Below are 20867 nucleotides of genomic sequence, written 5' to 3'. Positions count from 1 at the left end.
TATCATTTAATTGTTCCTGCCTTCCTATCTCCTTTATACTTTCTGGACCCCTTTTCTCTTGATCTGTGCCTAATTGTATGTTCATTTCTAATCCTCCAGTTCTGATGAAAAGATGGTGCCACGATATGTTAATTGTTTCTCCCTCCAGTAGATATTGCCAGACCTGTTGTGCATTTCCAGCATCTTCTGTTATCATTTTCTCCATTTTCTAAGTGAGTTATTTAGCCCATTATGATTGTATACAGTTTGCTCGAGGTCCATTGCGTTGAGCAATGAATGTGAAAGAACAAGTAAAAGCAAATCCTCAAGTGTTTATTTGTGTCGTATCCTATCCTACTTGGAGCTGCTCCTGCCAGGAGATCTGCTGTCGTGGTATATACCTATTTCATCTGTTCAAGGTTTTTGTAAAGATTTGTAGCTCGGGTGCCGGTTGTAGTTGTTGTGGGTGTGTTCACCGAGCTGGGAAGTTGGTTTGCAGACATTTCATCCTCTTTCTAGGTAACATCCTCAGTGCTGTTGAGCCTCCTGTACTGTGTAGGTTGGAATTTATTTGATTTCATTCCTACTGCTTTCAGTTGCTCATTGCAGTGGTCAGTATATTGGGTTGAGGTCAATGTGTTTATTGATGGAGTCCGTGGATGTGTGCCAAGTTTCTAAGAATTCTCTGGCTATCCTCTGTTTGGCTTGTCCTATTATTGCTGTGTTGTCCCAGTCAAATTTGTGGTCCTTGTCATCTATGAGTATAGATACTAAAGATAGCTGATCATGGTGTTTATGATGTTCATGAATGCGGATCACTAGTTGTCTGCCTGTTTGTCCTATGTAGTATTTTGTGCAGTCTCTGCATGGAATCTTGTACACTATGTTTGTCCCACATATGATGGGTTTTGGGTCTTTTGTTCTGGTGAGTTGGCTGAGTGTGACTGTTAGTATACGTGCTGTCATAAATCCGAATGGTTGGAGGATTCTGGCTGTCAGTTCCGAGTTTTTTTTATATATAAGGGAGCACGGTTGGTGTGTTGGGTTGTGGCATGTCCTTGTCACGTTGTTTGTCTGCCAAGCATCTGCAGATGAAGTTGAGGGGATATCGGCTCTTGGCGAAGCCCTTGTAACGGTATTCTTCCTCTCTTCACCAGTCAGGAGTGCTGCAGTGTGTTGCAGCCCTTTTGACCGGGTCCTAATGCAGCTTCTCTCGTGTGTGTTTGGGTGGTTGCTGTTATAATTCAGGATCTGGTCCGTGTGTGGCTTTTCTGTACACTTTTGTACATTCCCCATTCTGTGTTCTTTCTACCATAATATCCAGCAATTTGTTGTGCCATCCTCACAGATCCATGGCAGCTCTTCTGCAACCACTCTGAAATGTCAGTCATCCAACTATGCCGAAGTCCACCTCTCTTTCTGCCCTCTGCATTACTGTTTAGAAGAGATCTCTATAGCTTTGCAGCTTTGATAAATGGTTAAAGTATTGGCACTTTAGTTTCTAGATGTCATACTTTTTCTCTTGCCATGTCAAGCGCCTTGTCTTTTGTCTTATGATCTTTGTGCGGAATTTGAAGTATACAATTTGGCAGGTACTTTACAAAAGCTTCTATTTTCTTCCACAGATTGTTTCCCAGATTTCTAAGGTATACAGAATGTAGCATCTTATGAGCTTTCTTTTCCACCTCAGAGTTATAGAGTCATAGAGACGTACAGCACGGAAACAGACCCTTCGGTCCAAATTGTCCATGCTGACCAGATATCCCAACCCAATCTAGTCCCACCTGCCCGCACCGGGCCCATATCCCTCCAAACCCTTCCTATTCATATACCCATCCAAATGCCTTTTTAAATGTAGCAATTGTACCAGCCTCTACCACTTCCTCTGGCAGCTCATTCCATACACATACCACCCTCTGCATGAAAAGGTTGCCCCTTAGGTCTCTTTTATATCTTTCCCCTCTCACCCTAAACCTGTGCCCTCTAGTTCTGGACTCCTCCACCCCAGGGAAAAGACTTTGCCTATTTATCCTATCCATGCCCCTCATAATTTTGTAAACATCTATAAGGTCACCCCTTAGCCTTCGCTCCAGGGAAAACAGCCCCAGCATGTTCAGCCTCTCCTTACAGCTCAAATCCTCCAACCCTGGCAACATCCTTGTAAATCTTTTCTGAACCCTTTCAAGTTTCACAACATCCTTCTGATAGGAAGGAGACCAGAATTGCACGGAATGTTCCAACAGTGGCCTAACCAATGTCCTGTACAGCCGCAACATGACCTCCCAACGCCTGTACTCAATACTCTTTCCAATAAAGGCAAGCATACCAAACGCCTTCTTCACTATCCTATCTACCTGCGACTCCACTTTCAAGGAGCGATGAACCTGCACTCCAAGGTCTCTTTGTTCAGCAACACTCCCTAGGACCTTACCATTAAGTGTATAAGTCCTGCTAAGATTTGACTTCCCAAATTGCAGCACCTCGCATTTATCTGAATTAAACTCCATCTACCACTTCTCAGCCCGTTGGCCCATCTGATTAAGATCCTTATACAGATGTACAGCACAGAAAAAGACTCTTTGGTCCAACTCGCCTATGCTGACCAGATATCCTCAATTAATCTAGTCCCATTTGCCAGCATTTTGCCCATATCTCTCTCAACCCTTCCTGCTCATGTATCCAACAGATGACATTTAAATATTGTAATTGTACAAGGCTCCTCCAATTTCTGTGGCAGCTAATTCCATACACACACCACCTTCTGTGGCAGCTAATGTCTCTTTTAAATCTTTCCCCTCTCACCTTAAACCTATGCCCTCTAGTTTTGGACTCCTCAACTCCGGGAAAAGACCTTGTCTATTTACCCTATCCATGTCCCTTATAATTTTATAAACCTCTGTAAGGTTACCCTCAGCCTCTGATGCTCCAGGGAAAATAGCCCCACCCTATTCAGTCTCTCCCTTTAGCTTAATCCCTGCAATCCCAGCAACATCCTTATAAATCTTTTCTGTACTTTTTCAAGTTTAATAACATCTTTCCTGTAGCAGGGAGACCAGAATTGAACGCAGTATTCCAAAAGTGTCCTAACCAATGTCCTGTACAGCTGCAACATGACATCCCAACTCCGATAGTCGAGAGTGTGGTGCTGGAAAAGCACAGCATGTCAGGCAGCATCCGAGGACCAGGAGAATCAACTTGTCGGGCAGACACCCTTCATCAGGAAGTGCTTATACCACACTCTCGACTCTGATCTCCAGCATCTGCAGTACTCACTTTCTCCGAGTTGATCCCAACTCCAATACTTAATGCACTAACCAATAAAGGCAAGTGTACCAAATATCACCTTCATTATCCTATCTACCTGTGACCCTACCTTCAGGGTACTAGGAACCTGCATAGCAAGGTCTCTTTGTTTGGCAACATTCCCCAGGACCCTACCATTAAGTGTATAAGTCCTGCCCCTGATTTGACATAGGAAATGCAACACTTTACATTTATCTAAATTAAATTCCTTCTGCCACTCCTCATCCCTTTGGCCCATTTGTTCATCTGATCAAGGTCCCATTGTACTCCGAGGTAACCTTCTTCGCTTATTAACACACCATCTGCCTTCATGTTTGTTATTGGAACAGAACGTTGTATCACATGGATTGGTTCCAGTCAATGTCTTTATAAGGAGTGGTAGTGAAGCTTTATGTGAATCTTAAGGGCAGTAAAGATATAACAGTGTCAGAATTGTTGGCGTGTCTGCCAGCATTGATCTGCTGAACTTGTATGTTTCTGAAATCTGTATGTAACAATTTGTAGGTTTGCACAGTGAGCTGGTGGGTTTGTTCTTGAGACGTTTCATCACCATGCTAGGTAACAATCAGCAGTGAGCATTGGTGTTCTGTCCCATTTGCTATTTGTGTGTCGTGGTTTGTTGTGGGAGATGATATTATTTCCACTTCTGTTTCTGAGATGTTAGTGATTGGGGTCCAAATCTATATGTCTGTTGATGGAGTTCCGGTTTGAATACCAGGCCTCTAGGAATTCCTGCACGTGTCTTTGCCTGTTTCAGGGTGGATGCATTATCCTAGTCAAACTGGTGTCCCTCTTTGTCTGTGTGTATGGATATCAGTAATAGTTGGTCATCTTTTGGTGGCTAGTTGGTGCTCATGTATCCTGGTGACTAGTATCCTGCCAGTTTGTCTGATATAATGTTTGTTGTAATATTTTGTATTTAATGTTCATTCTGCTGGCTGTGGGGTACGGGATCAGTAGCTGTTTCAGTGTGGTGGTAGGTTGATGGATTTTCTTTGACGTGACAGCCCTACTCGCACCAATAAACATCACCCTGGCAAAAGAAACACTGGCCTCACTGCTAGACAAACAGCTGACAGCACCAACTCCATCAGCAAGGACAGCATCCTCAAACTACTGGACCTGTCCCTCACAACTCACTTCACATTCAACAACAAGATATATAAACAAATCAATGGGACACCACATGGGATCACCAATATCTGGATTTACAACAGAAGCAGTTATGCAAAGGTTAGAATGAACAGCCTTCCCGTGATCCAACCTCAGCTTTGGGTCCACTAAGTGAATGACATATTTGTCATCACAAAACGCAACAATCTAGAAGAGACCCACAAACACACAAACCACATTTTTACTGGTATAAAGCACCAAAGAGGAAGAGAACAACGACCGACTCCCCTTCTTGGATGTCACGGTAGAACGAAAAGCTAATAGAGAACTGCAGACCAGCGTTTACAGGAAAGCCACACACACTGACCAGATACTCAACTACAGGAGCAACCATCCCAACACCCACAAATGGAGCTGCGTCTGGACATTACTTAAATGAGTCACAACACACTGCAGCACCCAGGAACTATGAGAAGCCAAGGAGAAACACCTATACAATATATTCAGGAACAACAGTTACCCAATAAGCGCAGTCCACCGATTCCCGCACAACGGACCTAAACAGGAAGACACAACATACCCAGAAACTCTAGCCACCCTACCGTACATCAAAGATATTTCAGAGATGACGACCAGACTACTCCGGCCCCTAATTAGAACATAGAACAGTACAGCACAGAACAGCCCACGATGTTGTGCCGACCATTGATCCTCATGTATGCACCCTCAAATTTCTGTGACCATATGCATGTGCAGCAGTCTCTTAAATGTCCCCAATGACCTTGCTTCCACAACTGCTGCTGGCAACGCATTTCATGCTCTCTCAACTCTCTGTGTAAAGAACCCGCCTCTGACATCCCCTCTATACTTTCCTCCAACCAGCTTAAAACTACGATCCCTCGTGTTAGCCATTTCTGCCCTGGGAAATAGTCTCTGGCTATCGACTCTATCTATGCCTCTCATTATCTTGTATAACTCAATTAGGTCCCCCCCTCCTCCTTTTCTCCACTGAAAAAAGTCTGAGCTCAGTCAATCTCCCTTCATAAGATAAGCCAGTCCAGGCAGCATCCTGGTAAACCTCCTCTGAACCCTCTCCAAAGCATCCACATCTTTCCTATAATAGGGCGACCAGAACTGGACGCAGTATTCCAAGTGCAGTCTAACCAAAGTTTTATAGAGCTGCAACAAGATCTCACGACTCTTAAACTCAATCCCCCTGTTAATGAAAGCCAAAACACCATATGCTTTCTTAACAACCCTGTCCACTTGGGTGGCCATTTTAAGGGACCTATGTACCTGCACACCAAGATCCCTCTGTTCCCCCACACTGCCAAGAATCCTATCCTTAATCCTGTACTCAGCTTTCAAATTTGACCTTCCAAAATGCATTTATCCAGGTTGAACTCCATCTGCCACCTCTCAGCCCAGCTCTGCATCCTGTCAATTTCCCGCTGCAGCCTACAACAGCCCTCTATACTGTCAACGACACCTCTAACCTTTGTGTCGTCTGCAAACTTGCTGACCCATCCTTCAATCCCCTCATCCAAGTCATTAATAAAAATTACAAACAGTAGAGGCCCAAGGACAGAGCCCTGTGGAACACCACTCACCACTGACTTCTAGGCAGAATATTTTCCTTCTACTACCACTCGCTGTCTTCTGTTGGCCAGCCAATTCTGTATCCAGACAGCTAAGTTCCCCTGTATCCCATTCCTCCTGACCTTCTGAATGAGCCTACCATGGGGAACCTTATCAAATGCCTTGCTGAAGTCCATATACACCACATCCACAGCTCGACCTTCATCAACTTTTCTAGTCACATCCTCAAAGAACTCGATAAGGTTTGTGAGGCTTGACCTGCCCCTCACAAAGCCGTGTTGACTGCATTTAATCGAGCCATGCTCTTCCAGATGGTCATAAATCCTGTCCCTCAGAATCCTTTCTAACACCTTACAGACGACCGACGTGAGACTTACTGGTCTGTAATTGCTGGGGACTTCCCTATTTCCTTTCTTGAAGAGAGGAATTACATTTGCCTCTCTCCAGTCCTCAGGTACGACTCCAGTGGAGAGCGAGGATGCAAAGATCTTCGCAAGTGGCGAAGCAATTGCATTTCTCGTTTCCCAAAGCAGCCGAGGACAAATCTGGTCCGGGCCTGGCGACTTGTCAATCTTAATGTTTGACAAAATTTTCAGCACATCAGCTTCCTCTATCTCTATCCATTCCAGAATGCACACCTGCTCTTCAAAGGTTTCATTCACTACAAAGTTTGTTTCTTTCGTAAAGACAGAAGCAAAAAACTCATTTAGGGCTCCCCCTACCTCCTCAGACTCCACACACAAGTTCCCTATGCTATCCCTGATCGGCCCTACTCTTTCTTTGACCATTCTCTTATCCCTTACATAAGTGTAAAATGCCTTTGTGTTCTCCCTAATCCGTTCTGCCAAGCCTTTCTTGTGCCCCCTCCTGGCTCTCCTCAGACCTTTTTTGAGCTCAATCCTCGCCTGCCTGTAATTCTCTAGATCTGAGCTTTACCCTAGCTACCTCCACCTTATGTAAGCTACCTTCTTCCTTTTGACGAGAAGCTCCACTGCTCTCGTCATCCAAGGTTCCTTTACCTTATCCCTTCTTGCCTGTCTCAGAGGGACATATTTATTCATCACTCGCAACAACTGTTCCTTAAACAGTGTCCACATGTCTATAATGCCTTTACCATGAAACAATTGCTCCCAGTCCATGCTTCCTAACTCATGTCTAATCGCATCATAGTTTCCTCTTCCCCAATTTAAATATCCTCCCATTTTGCCTAATCCTCTCCTCCTCCATAGCTATGTAGAATGTGAGGCAGTTGTGGTCACTATCACCAAAATGCTCTCCCACCACAAGATCTGATACCTGCCCCGGCTCGTTTCCGAGCACCAAACCTAGAATGGCCTCTCCCCTCATCGGCCTGTCAACGTACTGAGTTAGGAAACCCTCCTGAACACACCTTACAAAAACAGCTCCATTCAAATCTTCTGCTCAAAGGAGGTTCCAATCAATATTGGGAAAGTTAAAGTCACCCATTACAACAACCCTACTACGTCCACATTTTTCCAAAATTAATTATCATGGTAGCCCAAAAATCTACCACCAAACTAAAACAAATATTAATGAATTTAAAGGATCCTGTACCCACAGCCAGCAGAACGAACCTAATATACAAAATACCCTGCAACAACTGCAACAAACATTATTTTGGACCGACGGGCAGGAAACTAGCCACCAGAATACATGACCGATTCTCATTGGTATCCATACACATAGATGAAGAGGGACACCAGTTCGACTGGGACAATGCATCCACCCTGGGACAGGCTAAACAAAGACACATGCAGGAATTCCTCAAGGCATGTTATTCAAACTGCAACTCCATTAACAAACATGTTTCTTTGGACCCCATTTACCAACTTCTCAGAAACCAAACTGGAAATGATATCACCCACCACAACAAACCACGACATTTAAGTAGCAAGTGGTACAGAACATCAACGCTTCACCGGAGACTCACTGATGATACTACCTAGCATGGTGATGAAACACCTGAAAACAAACACACCAGCTCAGCGAGCAAACCTACTTGAGCTACAAATCTTCTCCAAAATCTCAAACACCTATCTAATATTTTATTGTTTGTAGGTATTTCTTTCCACGGCAGCTGTTAATAAGACACTTCTGGAACCTCGAACAGCAGAAGGAGTTCATGGAAATCTACCACTCCATACGGGCTGAGGCTTACCCAAATGCTGTGAAGAATTTGATCAAAGCAGTGTCAAGATTTCCAGACAAAAGACTGAAAAACCAACTATTGCAACTTGGCACTAAAGTAGGTACACAAATATGTTGCATTAGGGAATGAATAATTCCCAAGTTTATTGCTTTGAAAAGTGCATTTGCTGAATGTTGTGCCACATTGATGCACGAACAAGCTATACTATGGAGTAAGGCTGTGAGCCGAGGGTGTGGAGAGATCAATGGGAGGGGGGTGTGGGGCTGGGGGGAAGGTAGCTGAGACTGCGATAGGTAGACGGACGTGGGGGTCAGAGAGGAGGCTGGAGTGGATAGGTGGGAAGGAAGATGGACAGGTAGGGCTGGTCGTGAGGGCGGTGCTGAGTTGGAAGATTGGAACTGGAATAAGGTGGGGGAGGGGGAATGAGGAAACTGGTGAAGTCCAAGTTGATGCAGTGGGGGTTGGATGGTCCCAAGGCATAAGATGAGGCATTCTTCCTCCAGGTGTCGGGTGGTTAGGGAGTGGTGATGGAGGAGGCCCAGGACCTGTATGTCCTTGGGGGAGTTGAAGTGTTCGGCCACGGTGTGGTGGGGTTGGTTGGTGCATGTGGTCTGGAGATGTTCTCTGAAGCACTGTCCGAGTAGGCGTCCTGTCTCCCCAACGTAGAGGAGGCCACATCAGGAGCAACGGATACAGTAAATGACGTGTGGAAGTGCAGGTAAAACCCTGATGGTTGTGGAAGGCTGTTTTGGGGGCTTGGATGGAGGTGTGGGTGCAGGTTTTGCAATTCCTGCAGTGGCGGGGGAAGGTGCTAGGAGGGGAGGGTGGGCTGTTAGGGCATGTGGACCTAACAAGGTAGTCATGGAGGGAATGGTCTTTACAGAAAGCGGATGGGGTGGGGAGGGAAATGTATCTCTGGTGGTGGGGTCTGTTTGTAGGTGGCAGAAATGGCGGAGAATGATGCCATGTATGTGGAGGTTGGTGGGATGGAAGGTGAGGAACAAGGGGGTTCCATCCTTGTTTCAGTTGGAGGGGTGGGGTTCAAGGGTGGAGGTGCGGGACATGGATGAGATGCTTTGGAAGGAATCATCAACCACGTGGGAGGGGAAATTGCGGTCTTCTGCCTCCGGACCCTCCAACCCCATGTGGATTACATCAGTTTCCTCATTTCCCCTCACCCCACCTTATCCCAGTTCCAACCTTCCAATTCGACACCGCCCTCGCGGCCAGCGGTGTCACGTATCCAACACCTACCTGTCCATCTTCCTTCCCACCTATCCACTCCACCCTCCTCTCCGACCTATCACCATTACCCCCACCTCCATCTCTCCACCCCCTCGGCTCTCAGCCTCATTCCTGATGAAGGGCTTTTGCCCGAAACGTGATTCTTCTGCTCCTCCGATGCTGCCTGACCGGTTGTGCTTTTCCAGCACCACAATCTCGACTCTGATCTCCAGCATCAGCAGTCCACACTTTCATCTATACTATGGAGTAGCAAGGTGCAGGTTGTGACTGATTATCTGAATGTTGTCTTTCCAAGAAGGTGAGGAAGAAAAAGTGAACAAATAAACCTCGGCTTTTACAAAGCTCCTAGCAACCATTAGTGTGCTAGGTAGAAGCCACAAGACAACTCACTTACCTAACATCTTAATTAACAGAACTATAAGACCTAAAGTAAAAGGGGAAAGAGAATGGATACGAGTGTGCCATGATGACAGGTTGAGGGTTATTTTGTAAGTTGGGATGTAGTGATTGTAACAAAGTCAGCCAGGTGGATCCCATGGAATATGAGTTCCCTGATTGGGGCTGTTAACCTGGTCCAATCAGGGAGCCCTGGCTGACAGATATAAACAGGAGTCATAGAGGTCCTGTTCGCTCTGAGGAATATGGACCAGTGTCAAGTATGTGTAAATAAAGGATGATTGGATACTAGCTTCTGTGGTGTTATTTCAGGTGAGAATGATTTTCAATAACATTTGACACATAACAAAAGTAGAACACTTAAAGGGAAAGCACCGAAATATAACCAATAAGAAAAGGCACTTCACCTTGAAAGACTAGATAGTCACAACATTAAGGACATGCTGGACGTATGTGACATATAAGACATCTAAGTGTAGATTTGAAAGCTGTCTCAAAGATCACAGGTAGCTGGTGTAGGAAATAGAAATGTCAAATGGGATTGCTGTTTTCAGTTTAGGAGTTAAAAGAGAAAAACAACAAAAGTTCTACCCTACAGTGAACCCATGTTACACCTGATCCTTGAACACAGGGGACAATAGTTCTGTCTTTAAGCAATGGCATCCTTTTGAGACATGAAGGTTCAGTTGGGGCGCTTGAGAGTTACAAGCTAGCCAGGAAAGACCTAAAGAGAGAGCTAAGAAGAGCCAAAGGGAACATGAGAAGTTGTTGGCAGATAGGATCAAAGAAAACCCTAAAGCTTTCTATAGGTATATCAGGAATAAAAGAATGACTAGACTAAGTTTAGTGCCAATCAAGGATAGTAGTGGAAAGTTGTGTGTGGAGTCCAAGGAGATAGGAGAAGCGCTAAATGAATATTTTTCGTCTGTATTCACACTGGTAAAAGACAATGTTGTTGAAGAGAATACAGAGATATAAGCTACTAGACTAGACAGGATTGAGGTTCACAAGGAGGAGGTGTTAGCAATTCTGGAGAGTGTGAAAATAGATAAGTTCCCTGGGCTGGATGGGATTTATTTTAGGATTCTTTGGGAAACCAGGGAGGAGGTTGTATAGCCTTTGGTTTTGATCTTTATGTCGTCATTGGCTACAGGAATAATGCCAGAAGACTGGAGGATAGCAAATGTCCTCCCCTTGCTCAAGAAGGGGAGGAGAGACAATCCTGGTCATTATAAACCAGTGAGCCTTACTTCAGTTGTGGATAAAGTGTTGAAAAAGGTTATAAGAGATGAGATTTATAATCATCTAGAAAGGAATAAGTTGATTAGGGATAGTCAACACAATTTTGATAAGGGTAGATCGGGCCTCACAAACCTTATTGAGTTCTTTGAGAAGGTGACCAAATAGGTGGATGAGGATAAAGCAGTTGATGTGATGTATATGGATTTCAATAAGGTATTTGATAAAGTTTTCCACGGTAGGCTATTGCACAAAATACATGGGAGGCATGGGATTGAGGGTGATTTAGCGGTTTGTATCAGAAATTGACTAGCTGAAAGAAGACAAGGTGATGGTTGATGGGAAATGTTCATCCTGGAGTTCAGTTACTAGTGGTGTACCGCAAGGATCTGTTTTGGGGCCACTGTTGTTTGTCATTTTTATAAATGTCCTGGATAAGGGCATAGAAGGATGGGGTAGTAAATTTGCAGATGATTTGTGAGTTGTGGATAGTGCCAAAGGATGTTGCCGGCTTTAAAGGGGCATAGATAAGCTGCAGAGCTGGGCTGAGAGGTGGCAAAAGGAGTTTAATGTGAAAAAGTGTGAGGTATTTCACTTTGGGATGAATAAAGAGTGCTGGGCTAATGCTAAGATTCTTGACAGTGTAGATGAGCAGAGAGATCTCGATGTCCATGTACATAGATCCCTGAAAGTTCCCACCCAGGTTGATCAGGTTATTAAGAAGACATATTGGTGTGTTAAGTTTTTATTAGTAGAGGGATTGAGTTTCAAAGCCATGAGGTCATGCTGCATCTGTACAAAACTCTGGTGTGGCCGCACTTGGAGTATTGCATATAGTTCTGGTCACCGCATTATAAGAAAATATCGAAGCTTTGGAAAGGGTTCAGAGGCGATTTACTAGGATGTTGCCTGGTATGGAGGGAAGGTCTTATGAGGAAAGGCTGAGGGAATTGAGGCTGTTTTCATTCCAACGATGAAGGTTGAGAGGTGACTTAATTGAGACATATAACATAATCAGAGGGTTAGATAGGGTAGATAGTGAGCGCCTTTTTCCTAGGATGGTGATGTCTAGCATGAGAGCATAGCTTTAAATTGAGGGGTGATAGATATAGGGCAGATATCAGAGATAGTTTCTTTAATCAGAGTAGTAGGGGCATGGAACACCCTGCCTGCAACAGTAGCAGACTCGCCAACTTAAAGGGCATTTAAATGGTCAATGACTAAACTTATGGATGAAAATGGAATAAGATAGGCTTCAGATTGGTTTCACAGGTCGGTGCAACATCACGGGCCGAAGGGCCTGTACTGTGCTGTAATATTCTATGTTCATCTTATTCAGAAGAAAAGAATCCTCCACCCTCCATTAAAATAAAGTTTTAATTATTTAATTCTTAACATATCTGCTAAATTAGATATATCAGCTTATTGGGGACTGTCGATGAGTTGCTGCTTTTTAAATCATTTATTCTCCTGAAATTTTAATTGTTTTTTGATCTAATTGATGACTCTGCTGAGGCAAACAACCTAGCTTTTGACACTGAATACATTATTTACTTAATTCCGATGTAGGAAGCTGATTTTATTTTGGCTGTCAATGCATTTACATTTTTTCATATTGTTCTGTATTTAATTTAAGGTTCAGGAAGGTATCCACCCAGAAATCTCCCAGCTGTATTTGGTGGCAAAGCCTTTCTCGGGACGTCCATTAGAAATACGATACATTAATGCACGCCAGATGGTGAGCAATTGGCTGAAACCTTCTAAGAAGTCTATTTCTGTGAACTATTAAGCAGGTTTAATTAACGACACAGCTTAATGGAACTCTGCCATGCTGTGTTTTCAATGTTTTTGTTGAGATAGTGGAGTAATTTGTTGGGCATTTTTGTAAAGTGAAATTTCATGGCTTGTTTTCTTTCAACAATATTTAAGTCCCATTTGAAATGAAAGGAATAGAGGAAATGTTACACCCATTTGCTTGCTTTCCCCCTCTTTCAACTGCTGTTATGTTCTTAGAAAACCTTGAGCAAGGTGATGTTTCTGACTCCACACTTGCCTACCTTCATCATGCGCCATCGCCTCCGGAGCCACATAATGGAGATTCATCATTTGGACCAAGCTCTCAATGTCTTCGGTGTTCACAACCTGTCAGAGGATGAACTGAGGACTGTGAGTAAAAAAGAATTGATGTTGTGTAGTTTACATAACAACAACAACTTGCATTCATTTAATGCCTTTAACAGAAGTTTATTCCAATGAAAATAGAGGCCAAAACAAAGAAGTGCCATTTGTTTTGAGAAGGTATATTTTAAAGAAGTCATTGAGGAGGCAAAGAAGAGTAGTTTCTAGAAAGGAATTCAGCTACTTAGGGCCTGGATGGCAGAAGGCACAGCCACCAGTGATGGGGCGAAAGAATTGGAGGAGCGCAGATTTCTTCGGTTGTGGGGCTGGAGTAATATAGAGACAGGAAATTGATTTTGACCGGGTTGACCTGCCAGTGAAGTGCACTGGCCAGTCATCCATATGCACAGTGAAATGGTGGCCCTTATTCTGAGGCACTGGTCTCCATGATATCAGGCAAGCATGTTGTGGGGCACCAAACAAACATCCCAGTACGGCTTGCAAAATCATACAGTGCTGGCCACTAACAATGTTAAGGATGGCATGTAGGTTCCAGTGCAGTAAAAACCTACATTGTTTTTGTCAGACCATAAGAAGTACTTTGAATTAGAAGCAGACAGTATTGTCTTGTCATTTGGAAAATAGCATGTACTTTAGGTGGGGTTAGAGGGGCCTGAATGGGAGAAATATTTTTTTACATCTTGAACCCATTGTCTCAAAGTGACCTTGTGAATGGATTTTGTTTATAATATCCCACCGTGTCCTTTTCAAATTTGTGCTTGGGTGACATAATGCAGAGAGAATGTAAATGTGGATAGTGTCATTAAAAGAGTTGTTTATTAGCTAGGGTTTTCTTTCATTTCTCCACCATGCTAATGATACATTACTAACATTGTAGACTTAATTGTTACTCTGCTGAATAAACAGACCATTATCATCAGATGCATGTGTGGAGCTGATGTTTTGAGCCTAGCCTGTCTGAACTTGGTGAATGAAAGTCTTGAACAGATTCACCTATTTGTCGTTCAGATGTGGAAACCACTGCTGGGCTTGACTTGAATCAGTCGGTGATGAGCGGAATATTGTGCTGTTTTTATCTATGTTTTCATGTATTAACCTTCTGATGTCGTCTTGTTCAATGAAATGTTATTGTTACAAAATATAAATATGTCCATCACTAGATTAAGGAAATCTTGTCCAACATTTTACCCGATACCTTTGGCTTGACATTTCATTTCTCATATAGCTCTTTTAAAAGTCAACCTTAGTTTTTCAGGGATCAAAAGCCACTGGCTGTCCACCCACTCCCACCCATACACACTCAATAAAGAAGTTTCAATGGGTAGGAGAAGCTATCCAAAAAGCTCTGTTGTGAATCTGCTTAGCTATCAAGAACTTCTTAAAATGATGCTTTATTAACATCACCCAATCGTTTCCCTGTGAAGGCACAACCACAACTGAAGGTGAACCTATCCAACTGCAGCCGACCATCCCTCAATAGGATACACTCATCTGTATAATAGCAACAGTCTGGAAGCAGTTAGCTGATCCATGTATAGGTTCCTATGGCAGCCCACAGTATGCAAACCCCTGCAAATAATGCTTTTTAAAAAGTTGACTACTTAAACTTTCGCGCAAAACATTGATGTCTCAGATTTGACTTTTACACAGGTATGTATGCAAATTGCAAAAAAAAAGTTTCATATTATTTTATATTATTTGTTTCTCCATTTGTCTCTGAGAGTGTAGTTTGTCTGATCAATGTTTTGTGGTTCTGATTTCAAGGCATGTTATATAAGAGGTCTGAACTCAGTGCACCTGAATGCAGCAGAGTGTAAGGAATGGTTAACCAAATGGGTGCAACTTTCTAAGAAGTTAAAAGGTAAAAGTTTACAGAGCAAGTGCCTCTTATTACTGATAATATAATGGCTGTCTTTTGGTCGCTATAAAATCACAGACTTCTAAAATGCAGGAAGGTGGCTGGCTTTTTGAAAGTATTATCACTAAATCTGTTTCTCATACCCTTTGGAAATTTTTGCCTCCCATTTATTCAGCCATTCTATTTTCACAACCGTTTCCAATACGGAATTCCCTGAACTAACAGCGGTTTGCCTGATTCCATATAATTAACTAAGACACCATGGTGAACAGATGCTTCGGGCAACTACGTTATTTTTTCTTGGATATGGTAATTCATGAATAGCAAGTTGAAGACCAAGCCTTTCCCCACAGGAAGGGAAATTGAGAAAGGGATATCTCAACTCCAGAAGTAGGGAAGAGGCCGCATGCCTAGCTAATCTATGAGAATGGATAGAAATGCCTGAGGTAGACACACCTAATGAAACTGTCTTAGGCCAAATACAAAAGCTAATGTTTTGCTTCCACAAATGCCAGTGACATGAATGAACAAATGGTCTGTTTTGGTGTTTGATGGTCTGTTTTTGGGTTGATTATAATCCCTACAATGCAAAAGGAGGCCATTTGGCCCACTCGGACCCAGTCCCCTATCCTATCCCCATCACCTTACGTTTACAATAGTTTATCCAAATATCCTACATATCCCACATATCCCTGAACACTATGCGCAATTTAGCACAGCCAATCCACCTAACCTGCACACCCGTTGCACTGTGGGATGAAACTGGAATACCCAGAGGAAACCCAGCAGATAGGAGTTTAATTTAGATAAATGCGAGGTGCTGCATTTTGAGAAAGCAAATCTTAACAGGACTTATACACTTAATGGTAAGGTCCTAGGGAGTGTTGCTGAACAAAGAGACCTTGAAAGTGGAGTCGCAGGTAGATAGGATAGTGAAGAAGGCATTTGGTATGCTTTCTTTTATTGGTCAGAGTATTGAGTACAGGAGTTGGGAGGTCATGTTGCAGCTGTACAGGATATTGGTTAGGCCACTGTTTGAATATTGCGTGCAATTTTGGTCTCCTTCCTATCAGAAGGAGGTTGTGAAACTTGAAAGGGTTCAGAAAATGTTGACAAGGATGTTGCCAGGGTTGGAGGATTTGAGCTATAGGGAAAGGCTGAATAGGGTAGGACCATTTTCCCAGGAGGCTGAGGGGTGACCTTAGAGAGATTTAGAAAATCATGAGGGGCATGGATAGGATGAATAGATAAAGCCTTTTCCCCGGGGTGGGGGAGTGCAGAACGAGAGGGCATATATTTAGGGTGATCGGGGAAAGATATAAAAGAGACGTAAGGGACAACCTTTTCACACAGAGGGTGGTACGTGTATGGAATGAGCTGCCAGAGGAAGCGGTGGAGGTTGGTACAATGACAACATTTAAAAGGCATCTGGATGGGTATATGAATAGGAAGGGTTTGGAGAGATATGGGCCAAGTGCTGGCAGGTGGGACCAGATTGGGTTGGGATACCTGGTCGGCATGGATGGGTTGGACCGAAGGATCTGTTTCCGTGCTGTATATCTCTATGACTGTAAGAGGTGAATGTACAAACTCCACACAGACAATTGCCCAAGACTGGAATTGAACCTGGGTCTCTGGTGCTGTGAGGCAGCAGTGCTAACCACTGAGTCATCACGCTGTCCTAATATGGAATAAACCTTGACACTAGGAAAACTTTCTCCTTCTCTTCAAGTAGTGCCATGGCAATGAAACACATGGCCTTTGGTTTAATGTCTCATAATAGTACAGCACTCCCTCACTACTGTACTGGAATGTCAACCGAGATTTTTTGTTTTATCTACAGTGGGCCGAATTTTCCAAATGACCAACCTTCTAATATTCATTTCTCTTTCTCACTGTAGAATCAATAGGGATAATTTATCCTCATTGCTCTTCTGAACCATTTATTGCAATCAGTGTCGCGCTCATTCAGTCTATGCTTACCATTTCCAAGTATACACTTACATTGCTTGGACAGTATTGTATCTTTGTAGGTGTTCCATTTGTAGTGTTTTAAACTTCTGTAATTTTTTTAAAGCTCTTTCTCTATTTCTTTGAGGTTAGACTTTTTAAAGAGAAAGGAGAGAGAAAAGGTCAGACTCACTGTTTAATAGAGTGGTGAAGATTTTTCCCATTTGTGCTATTGGTGAAAATTCTATTTTGCTCTGTTTGGAGAGTCACAGGTTTCTGAAAAAATAAAACTGTAAGAGCTGTGGTCAGGATAGGAGTCACATTTTTACATAGCTAGGTTTTTTTTGTAATAGTGGTAAATACATAAAAACATCTACCAGTTCGAAATTTAAAAAAAAACTGAAATACTTTCTGATTTCAGATTCTGAAGCCTCGCTGCTGTTACATAGCATGGTGTTACTTTCCACAAATTACCACAATTCCAGAAAAAGCAAGTAAGCCTTAGATGGGCAATTCCAGTTTTGCATTTGTTTACCTAAGACATCTGTGTTGTGTTGACAACGTACTATTCCTACATTACTGCAAGAATGAGACTCCAGAATTCAAAAGATTGTCATAGCTAGCCTCTTATTGTGTAATGATTGTGTTTGGAGGCAGATTTCCCCTAATGAAATTCAATGCATTTATCTGAGTGAAAAAGAAAAATATGTATTCCATCGTTTATTTAAAAGCGCACACATGAATTAATTTAAAAGAAACAATGCTTTTGGACCAATACTTTTATAGCTTACTGCAGTGGGAGATCATTTTTGATATGTTTGCAGTCAAGTCATGTGCAAATTTTTGATTGTTGGAAGATTTGACCAGTAGTAAAGGGACACTTAAAATTGCTATTAAAATAAGAGGTTAATATAATGTCATAAGTTATATGCAAATGCCTTAGCAACTTCAGACAAAGCCAAGTGTGTGATCAAATGCAGCAATGTTGCAGTCAAAGCTGCACTGCTCCTTCCTTTGCTTTGTGGTAAAGGCATGTCACTGTCTGGCTCATTATTCAAATGCTTTGAGTAACATGAAACTTGGACTATATAAACAACATCTTTTTTTTTAAAAAAAGTCACTGAATACTTCTTCAAATTTTCCCCATTTCACTTTTCACTTAATGCAGCTATTGATTTTGCAGTTGAAATACAGAGGGGACATGGAAAATTCACCTTTTGCATAGTAGATTGAACTCATGACCAACCTAATGCTTATGATTCACACTCCAATGCTAAAGATATTCAGGTCAATAATACCAAAACTAAAGCAAAATATTGCAGATGCTGGAAATCTGAAATAAAACCAAATTCTGAAAACACTCAAAAGCTTAAGAATGAGAAATAGAGTTAACGTTTCAGATCATTGACCTTTTGTCAGAACTCTGCTGGCCAAACACATTGAAGTACCTGATGTCAAGTGGGGCTAGATCTACTGTTTTAAGCATATTTATGGCACTCTGATATTTCATTAATGGCCATATAAATTGGTGTTAGTGCATTTTTTGGAGAGTATTTTTGCATTTGCTGAATGCTTTAAGCTTGTAGCTACCTGTATAATCAAATAGAATGTCATGTCTTTGTCAAAACTGCTGGCACAGTTTACTGAGGGATTGTTATAAGACACTGATTTGAATATTTAACTCAACTCAAAGGGAAAAAAGTGATGTTTACTTAATTATCTGCTGCCCATGTTAATTCCTCTGCCAGTAATAGGCAACAAGAGTGAGTGCAAATTAGTGGTAGCTTCTACACTGTCTTACTTGAAGTATTGCTGCCTACTATATGCCCATATTGTTTTGATTTCATCTTATTTTTTTAAATATCATTCGTCCCAGTTCCTGTTTCACACTACACTTTGTGATGTAGTTCCACCGCACTAGCACACTGTCACCTGAGCAATGAGTTTTGCTATTCAAAATATATGGTTGCTTCATGACAGTAAAGTAGAAGCACTGATGCCAAGAATTCAATAGGAGGAGTCTACCAGAGCTTGAATATTGTGCAGAGTCATTTTTTTTCTTAAATTCAAAATTCTGACTCTGCTACACTGTAGAATCCTGGATAATTGTTGCTGTTTATGTAACTCAAGTTAGGTTTACTTCTCCTACTTTCCACCTCAATCTTTATGCTGCAATGCTGTGTGATGTGTTTAGAGTACCTTAGGTACAGAGGAGTGGAGCTGGAAATATTTCTTTCAAAGTTGAACAGAAGATGATATAGGTGGTTTTCATCTTAAGCATCCAGCCAGTGGCTGAATGGATTGCCCTGCAAAACATCTATCCAATTGAGAGTGAAGATGAAAAGAACCTCCCAAGCTCTGTCCTTTCCAAACAAGGGCAGCAAGTTGGCATCTGAAACTGTGCCATTTATTAACACAAGTGAACAACTTGAATCGTTTTGTGAATTTCGAGTTTAGATTTCCCAAACAGTGGGCATGAACTAACATTACTCAGCAGGCATTTGAATTAATAGCACCTACATTGCACTGATAACCTGCTTATATGTTCCAGTACTACTGATTGTTTCTTTGGAATTGCACATCGCATAAGAGATTTTTAAAAAAAGTTTACTTGAAATTTTTTTTTAATGTGAAGATGGATACCTTCATTTCATAAGTATTTTTATTCAGAGATGTATTGTGAGTGGATATGTGTTTGGAATGCTAATGAGGTTTGTGCATAAAATGGCCTCTGTTTTGGCTCATGTCAATGTGGAAAAATATACGCCTGTTATGTCAATAAAATTATTTTGTGTTCTTTTTGACTTGTTTCGTAATACCAGCACTGGTTGTGCTGTTTATTGACCAGTGCACTAGGCCGAAAGGCTGTTATATCTTGAGTGAATTAGATTTTCCAATATAATATTTACCACATCCAAAAGTGATAGAGCTTCCAGTTCCCTCTGAATGTCAACAATGGACTGTAGTGCCTAGAATGTGCCTCTCAGACAGATAATCAGACAAGACAGACAGTGAACTAAAGGAGATATTAGGAAGGGTTGACTAAAAAGATGGGTTTTAAAAGGGGGAGAGAGAGAAATTTCAAGGTTTGAAGAAGTGTAGTGAATAAGGTTAGCATGGTTTTGTGAAAGGGAAATCCTAACCAATTTATTGGAATTCTTTGAAGGAGTAACACACTATGGATAAAGGGGAGCATATTGATGTACTATATTTGGGTTTCCAGAAGACATTTGGCAAGGAGCCAGATAAAAATTCATTCTATTAAGTAGAGGCTCATAGTATTAAGAAAGGGGGGGGGAGCTGTGTGTAATTGGCTGGCTGGCAAAAAGCATATATCGATCTCTCTCAGATTGGTAACGTGTCAAATGGGATCTCAAGTATTTGTGCTGCTGCTCAACCTTTTACAATTTATACCAGTAACTTAGATGAGGGGGTCAAAGGCATCAGATGATGCAAAGATAGGTACAAAAGCATGTTGTGAAGATGACATAATCTCTATCCTCTGCATCCTGACTGAGTGAGCAAAATTCTGGTAGATGGAGTATATGAGGAAATGTGAAGTTGAGCGTCATTTCCTAGCTGAAAATGTTGCTGGAAAAGCGCAGCAGGTCAGGCAGCATCCAAGGAACAGGAGAATCGACGTTTCGGGCATAAGCCCTTCTTCAGAGTTCCTCTTAGCCACATTGTGTCTAAGCAAAACAGTCCCAACTTCTTCAATCTGTCTTCAAGTGAATTTTTTCATCCCTGGAACCATTCTTAAATGGCTGCTGCACTCTCTCCAATGCCGCCTTCCTGAAGAAGGGCTTGTGCCTGAAACGTCGATTCTCCTGTTCCTTGGATGCTGCCTGACCTGCTGCGCTTTTCCAGCAACACATT

At 42.3% G+C, this 20867-nt stretch overlaps 1 protein-coding gene across 2 annotated transcripts in view; it reads left to right on the top strand.

Moving 5' to 3' along the window:
• letmd1 (LETM1 domain containing 1) overlaps nt 1-19787 on the top strand; it is a 30192-nt gene extending 10405 nt beyond the window's left edge. The window contains exons 5-9 of one of the 2 annotated variants that reach the window (XM_043681956.2): nt 8074-8260; nt 12681-12782; nt 13058-13210; nt 14948-15044; nt 17413-19787. In XM_043681956.2, coding sequence (XP_043537891.1) covers nt 8074-8260; nt 12681-12782; nt 13058-13210; nt 14948-15044; nt 17413-17489 — 616 coding nt within the window. In that variant the 3' untranslated portion in view covers nt 17490-19787. The remainder of the gene's footprint in view (nt 1-8073; nt 8261-12680; nt 12783-13057; nt 13211-14947; nt 15045-17412) is intronic. The other variant, XM_043681957.2, reaches the window with a different exon arrangement.
• The last annotated feature ends 1080 nt before the right edge of the window (nt 19788-20867 follow it).

This window comes from Chiloscyllium plagiosum, unplaced genomic scaffold (genome assembly GCF_037043375.1).
Source record: "Chiloscyllium plagiosum isolate Xiang-an unplaced genomic scaffold, Cpla_swu_hap1 HiC_scaffold_53X, whole genome shotgun sequence".
In the NCBI taxonomy this organism is placed as follows: domain Eukaryota; kingdom Metazoa; phylum Chordata; class Chondrichthyes; order Orectolobiformes; family Hemiscylliidae; genus Chiloscyllium; species Chiloscyllium plagiosum.
Note: the sequence above shows the minus strand (reverse complement) of the source record. Positions and strands in the feature narration are given on the sequence as shown.